Source organism: Lepidothrix coronata, unplaced genomic scaffold (genome assembly GCF_001604755.1).
Source record: "Lepidothrix coronata isolate B3197 unplaced genomic scaffold, Lepidothrix_coronata-1.0 Scaffold78, whole genome shotgun sequence".
In the NCBI taxonomy this organism is placed as follows: domain Eukaryota; kingdom Metazoa; phylum Chordata; class Aves; order Passeriformes; family Pipridae; genus Lepidothrix; species Lepidothrix coronata.
In genome coordinates this window covers 3,776,924-3,784,252 of record NW_016690258.1, presented here as the reverse complement: position 1 = coordinate 3,784,252, position 7,329 = coordinate 3,776,924, and the positions used below count along the sequence as shown (strand labels likewise).

Below are 7,329 nucleotides of genomic sequence, written 5' to 3'. Positions count from 1 at the left end.
TAATTAAAAAAACCCCATCTTTCAGTTCATTCTGCCAAATCTGACGCGCTATCAGAGGTCCATGCTCAACAAAAAAAAAGTCTAGGATTTTATTTATTTTTTTTAATGTTTAACTTCTGTTGCCTTACAGGTGGTTTTCAGAAGTGGGTATACCACAGTAGGTGGAACTTAGAAAACTACTCATTGTTATTTCACAAGATACCAAATCCAGAAAGCTCCATTTTGGTTTCCTGGAGTTTTTTTCTGTAAGCTGGGAAAATGCAACAAGTGACTACAGCTGAGTAACCTACACAAGCACTTCCCAGCAGATAGCAAGAAAAATATAGATGTTTTAGGGGATTAAAATAAAATTTCCCTAATGGTTTCCATAGATCTGTATCTAGGGAAGTAATAATCCCTTTTTTTATATGATTACTCTAGTTGCTTTTTTTCTTTCTGGTTAACAGCAACCATTCGTAAAAGACGTGCATGCTCTGATACTATAGACTGATACTATATTCCACACATTCCCTCCCATTCTTCAAACAATGCAAACAGAATTTAACCACTGGAGCTTCTTGGTGAAAAAAATATTAGCAAAAGGACACCCAAGTATAATAAAATTATTACACAGTTTTATTTTGAAGAACATTTTGCATTTGTTTTAATACAAAATGATGTAGGTCAAGAAATAATTTACAAACCTTTAAGTTCTTATCCTGGCATTTGAAATAAGAATGATTTCAGAGGAAGTCTGTAAGCTATTCATAGGAAACTGTCATTATGTACAAAATGCTTATTGACATGTTTTAAACATCACATTTGTAAAAATGTGAACTGGATTGCTATCTAGCATATGAACTACAGGTAAAACCTGATAAGATAACTTGTTAGAACAAGTCATTGTTATCCAGTGCTAACAAAATAGACAGTAGCTTTCAGTGTGTTTTAATTATCCTCCAAGGTCATTTCAGCCTCAAAGTCATTTCAGGGTTTTACTGCATTGTGAACAATATCGAAGCCCTCTCTTGATTGCATAAAAATAAATCTTTGAAATAGTACACACAGAACAACAGAAGGGTAGAGGCAATAAAATAGTATACTTTGTATATCAAGGTTTTTGGTTCTGTGTAGAATCATTTTATCATATTTCTTTTCTTTACAAGCAGACAATGTAATACTGAAGTAAAGCATTTTCATTTCCCTGTGAAGTATTTTCTGCCCAAGATGCTTACTGTGCCAAATTAGGGTATGTAGGTATTACACTTAGTCAAAACTAATTGTCTCATGGCCATATCTTGGCAGAACTTGCCAAGTTGTTAATTTTTTTTGCGTGGGATTAATACAAAAATAAAATTAGAGCTTATTTTTCAGTCAAAAAAGTTGAAATAACTTTAAATCTTTTACCTTTCCAAGTATAAGACTGTAAGTAGTCAATGGTGCATCCCTTATGCAGAGAGATTCTTTTGACTCAATTATTAAAAAAAAAAAAATCTGTTCTGTTGCCAAGTTCAAACTTGACACTTTATCCCAAAAAGAGATTTACACTGAGAGGTGGCTCTATTTAAATATTTATGCTATAGATCTATATATTCCAAGTAAAAATACTTCTATCTAGAATTCTGTGGAGAGTTACAATAATTAGGGTCCATAAATATTGCTGCAGTTCAATTACGGTACAATAATTACAAAATATAGAACATCTCTTTACAAATACAAATCATTGTATATTACAATTAATTTACAATATTTTCTACTATATAATTTTTAGCAAACTATCTTATCTAATTCTACTATAACCTGGTTGCAAGTGCATTAGTAAGAATGCAATTATTCCAGTATATTTTGCCCTTAACGTGATAGTCATAAAACAGACTATCTGAATGATATTTTCCTATGTAAACTGATGTTACATATGACAGATTATTCTTTATATAACTTCTTTTTCCAAAGATCTCTAACAGGTAGAGCATGACAAACTGCATTTTAGAACAGCATTAAGAAAAGAAATCAGGAGGCAAGTTCGAAAACAATGTTAGAATGGATATGCAACGGGTAGCTGATATGGTATTGAGCACTGAGGTAATGACATTATTTGTTGTCATCACTCATCTCATGTTGCTGTTTCCCGCACAATTTTGTGCCAGACCTATACAGACATTTTCACTGACAGAATCCTGCTCTACTATGAAGGACAGCAGCACAAGGTTGAAAGACAGGCAAGATATTACACCTCAGAATCCTGCTCTAGCCCTCAAAAAACTGATTGTCACAATCTGCTTGGTTTCAAAATAACCTTATTCCTGCAGAGGAACTGAAGGCTCTGCGGGAGGAGACTCGACAAACTGCAGCTCTGATCATATTTCGGCAACCTGGAGTTAATAAATTTATTAGTTATGGCTTCCTTGAGGTGTGACATCACTCGTACAAAACTTTGATTGGTTATTCACTCCAGCTAGTGCCTAGCATCTTTAAACTATGAGGCACTTTTTCTGTTATTAGAATCATTTTCCTTGCTAAATACTATAAACTTGTAATGCATATCATTTCATCAGCTAAGTCTTCTTCATATCGTCCCGTTTCCGGTTCTTCGTCACTGTAGCCAGGACCAAAATCTTGAAGTTCATAATCTTGTCTGCTTAAAATTGGAAACATATCCCCATTGGTCCCATTGCTAATATTTCCATTGAGAAGATTACTTGCTGCGCTTTCCATCTCATCAATAGTCATGTCACATGCGTCAGCAATCTCGTGTTTCGTAGCAGAAACAAATTTAGGGTCCTTTGCATACCTTCCTAGGCCTTCGGATATAAGTACCTGGCAGATGAAGGGGAGAGAGTGAGATACACAATGGAACCAGAGAAGAACAGACAGACCATAACAAAGTTTCTTGTTTGTGGAAAACACTAGAAACTCCATGCTGAACCACTACAGCAACCCCCAGCAAAACTGCCTGTGTAAAGCACAATTAAACCACCCTTTGAGGTATGTGATAGTGCAACTGATTTTGCAGCACATCTGACGCTTCTCTTTAGAAATTTGGTAGTAGTCTTTGATAAACGTGAATCATCAGGCTGGCACAGTTCATATAGCTCAGATGGTGCAATTAGAACAACCGCCTGAAATACAGATTTTTGCATGTTCTCAGTACTTTAGAGTTCATGGAAAAAAGATGTTGAATTCCCATGTGCTAAAACAAGTAACAAAACGTATTGTTTAGCTCATAGCAATGGAAAGGAAGTGATAGATAGAAGCAACAACAGTAATTATGATTCAGAAATGCTGTACACTCTTTATCTTCGCATCTTTTTTAATATTAAACTAAATTCCTAACATTCTTTAGTACACCTACAAATCAATCCTTGTACTTGTTATCCACCCCTCTGCACTTAGCACACTGATTCATAGAGTTTTCGATGTTTTATTCAGATTATTGCAAAAATGGTGATATATTTCTACAGAAACAATGAAGAAAACAGGCATATGCATCATTTCTTCCTTATTGCCCTTGTGGAGGGATACTTCAGAACTGATCCTCATCCAGAAAACTTAGATTTCAAAATGCTGAAATATCTTCAGTTCTCGGATTACCACCTCACTGATGTTAAGATTTGGATTCAGCAGAAATCCTTTACTACACAGCTCAAAAAGTTCCACTCTTTACTTAAAGCCAGCTGATGGCTATGAAACTGAAAATACCACATTTTCAGAGAGCTATGGTGAACCAAACGATATGCTTTTTAAAGTCAACACAAAAACTGAACATACAGACTCTCCTGGCCACTTCAGAGGTTGCTGCAATACTCACCGCCTCTACCAGACTGTCTGCGCTCCTCTGCTTGTCACTGTGTTTATGCCTAAAGTCATTGGGGACAGTCAAATTGGCTGGTGTAAATGTCCGGTAGGAAATGTCGGGGTCATCCGTGTACCAAGAGCTCCTGTGCAGGGAAGGCAGGCTGCCATTCATGTGCTCTGTGGAATCAGCCCTGTCCACCTGGATCAGAGGGGTGTAATACGGAGTGCGGTCCCTGTTGGGAGGGGTGGCAGGTGGGGTAGCCCAGGAACGCGTTGAACGGCTTGGTGAGTGTTTATGAGCTTTGCTGGAATCCAGACCCGCAACAGCCATGACCTGGTAAGGGGAAGAATGTGAGAAATTAGTGATTTCAAATGCTCAGTCATACCCATTTCTCACTTCAGCATCTGGTTCAATTTTTCAGGCAGCAGCTTTGCAAAATTAACATTTTCTGATGTGTAGTGTGGAACAGCACTGAAATTTGTAAACTGACAGGATAAAGTGGTATTTTTTTCCATTTTATGCATATCACAAAATCTTTTTGCTTATGCAATATATTCAAGGAAGCAAAGTATAGAAACATTCCTTCTGTCCTGCAGGGACAGGGTAGGAAGCTGTCAGCATTATCCAAGCCAGGCACTGAGCCCCAGATGATGTGTATGCGGTACTTGCAAATTCTCACACAAATGGAGTTGACTAACCATATAGGCAAAGATTAATAAACAGCTGCTGTATCATGCAGTCCTGGTCAGAATTCTTTAGGGCATCCCCACTCTTTGTGGGTATTTCAAGAGTCAAAGGGACAAGCTCCTCATTCTCAATGTTTTGTACAAGCTCAGTGTTCTACTAAAAGCCTACACTTGGCCTAGAAGTCACTCACAGCAAACACCCCAATACACTTTGTATTGTTTCAAACAACAGTGAAAGTCAGAAGTACAACACAGAAGCTGGAAAGATCTAATTTATTATTAGTTAAGTCAGAGTTTGTGTTTACCTGCTGTTGCATTAAATGGAGTGGTAAAGCAGTGCGATGGTGAAAATTAGGAGAGAGTGGTATCTCATCTTGGCTACTTTGTCGGCGGAGGCATTCGAAGTTAAAGGAAGATCTTCTGTGTGCTACAGGGAAACCATAATTCATTAGGAACATAAAATATTTTTGCTCAAAGTCTATTATTTCTAGAATTCCACTGTGAGTCAACTATTACACAAACAAAAACAGATCCCCCAGTCAGAAACAACTTGTGCTAACAGAAGCAAGCAGCAGGTTATAAGATTATAGATTCACCAAATGAGCAAAAGCAGTCTCAGGTAGAAATCATCCAAGCAGCCCAACATAACAGAATTTGAGGCAGCTGTTTCACAGAACAAGCTTTTGTGATGCACCTGACTGGTTCAGACACCCAACTGCAGAGGTTTGCCATAAACTGCTGTGAGTTTCTTCTTTCTTCCCCATCGTTTCAAACTCTTGATTCTAATGAACCAGACTTCCCAAAGCAAATACCAAATCCCCAGTTCCTTGGAAGCCATGTGCAATATGAAAAGTCATGTCCAAGCCAAAGCTGACTCATGTTGTCAATTCCTACTATTTATTCTGTTACTCAGGACAATGACCAGCCCTGGTCTCAGCTGTCACGTACACTGTAATTCATGTGAATGCTAAAAAGGAAAAAGTAGAAATCTGAATTGATGTGGAAATGTTTCAGCTGGTCTTGGTGAAAACCTGCAGAACACTGGGAAGTTTCAGTGTGAAGAAAGCCTGGATGCTGAACAGCAGCTGAAATCCAGATACATCCTCACAGCTGTAAGCATCATAGTGGAAAACTGGAAAGAACCTGATTGTACCAAGAAATGATACAAAACTGTGCTTCTTGAAACTAATTGAAACTATTCTTGGTATCTTTTTCCAACACCAAGAATTTTGTGAAAAAACAGAGTTAAGTGCTATAGAGACTTAATGCTGGATACTAACAATCAAGGTTCTTTAAAGAGCTATTGGCCTAAAACAAGCACCTGCAGGAGGTGATTCAGTCCACTTAATGCAAACTTTGTCTCTTTCCATTGTCTGTATGGTAAATTCAAATACAGGAATGTAAGCCTTAGCTCCTGATCTTAACATGCTAAATGTCCCAATAGCAAAACAAATAAGCAATCCAAAAAGTCCCTTCATCCAAAACAAGACACTTCTTTGCACATGCTTCTCTACAGAAAAGAGTCTGTAGGAACAACTCAATAATTTCTCAGTACACTTCTGGAAACTGCTCAAACACTTTGGTGGTGAGTTTGGTATAAAAACATCTCTAAAGCTTGATATGGAGCTCAATTCACTGCAGTTCTCAGCCAAGGCACTGTATGTTATGTCAACGTGGACTGAATCCAGATGCCAGCAGAAACTGTTTAGTGCAATGCTGCAGATCCCTTTTTTTCTTTTTTCTTTCTTTTTTTATGAGAGGATATAAAGCCCAAAAAAGCCCAAAGAGGCCATATCCTAGTTAAAAACAATAGGTTTGAGCTTCTTTTAAAATCTGCTCAGATACCAAGCCTCTAAAATTTCTCAACTGTGTTCCTGAATATTAAATAAATGGTTATGACAGGGGGCCTGACCATCCTCTTCTTATATTGGTGAATCAAAGGACTTCCTATGGGACCCTTATGCAACTTAGATCAGAACTAGGTCCTCTTATCCTAGGATATCAAATACCCTCTTATCTAGTACGTTTATCTTATCTCCTGTAGGAGAGATAAAAAGTGCAACTTCCTCTAAAGAAATGTCTGCTCAACACCATCATTAAAACCTTATCAGAAAAGTTAAATGAATGCCAAAGACTGCAGTTAGAGGAAGCCTTCAACCCTTCCCTCACAATACTTTCAAGGGCAGACCCAAGAGAATTTTTATAAGGTTGTTCTCTTGCATCTATTTTTTTGTCTTAAAATTCCTCTGCTATCATAAAATCTTGTTGGAAGATGTACAGGGGTCTCCTTTCACAGTCTCTCCTTTGTCTGAAGTCTTTTCCTTCTTCTACTGGAAGACAGCTACCAGCTTTCTGGACATTTCACTACTGTTCATCTGAGTTATTTACTCTCTATAGTACCAGCCTCATTCTTTTTGCTTTTTCCATCTGTGCCCCTTAAGGTCAGAATGCCAAGAAGCAAAGAGCATTACCAGTCTTTTCATAAGGAGTTGAGTGCCAAAACTGTGGATCCAACACTGACAGTATTGCTGATGATTTATTATATGATAACATATTTTGCTGCTGCCCTTTACTACACCTTTCTGTATCTTTGAACAGTCTGAGACTGTGCCTCAGATACATAATGATCTCACCACACTTGTCTCTGAGACACTGTTAGTTTTTAAATCTATACCTGCATTTCCTTTAAGGTGTCTGAAACGGGAAAGGACTGAAACTCATTTTCCCACTCACGGGGTCCTTGCAGTCATCCTTCCACAGACAACTGGACTGTGGCTCTGGCTCCTACCATCATCAGAATGGCAGACAACTCTCCACTTTAGAACAAATAAAATGTGGAGACTTCTAGAAACAATCCTGCGTTGTCTT

The 7,329-nt window shown here is 37.8% G+C and overlaps 1 protein-coding gene across 12 annotated transcripts in view; it reads right to left on the bottom strand.

Annotated features, from left to right (window-relative positions):
* Positions 1-592: 592 nt before the first annotated feature.
* Positions 593-7,329, bottom strand: part of CACNA1D (calcium voltage-gated channel subunit alpha1 D) — a 209,333-nt gene continuing 202,596 nt past the window's right edge. For all 12 annotated transcript variants that reach the window (XM_017820002.1, XM_017819993.1, XM_017820001.1 and 9 more), the window contains 3 exons: positions 4,767-4,888; positions 3,788-4,108; positions 593-2,796 (listed from right to left, as the gene is read on the bottom strand). In XM_017820002.1, coding sequence (XP_017675491.1) covers positions 2,503-2,796; positions 3,788-4,108; positions 4,767-4,888 — 737 coding nt within the window. In that variant the 3' untranslated portion in view covers positions 593-2,502. The remainder of the gene's footprint in view (positions 2,797-3,787; positions 4,109-4,766; positions 4,889-7,329) is intronic.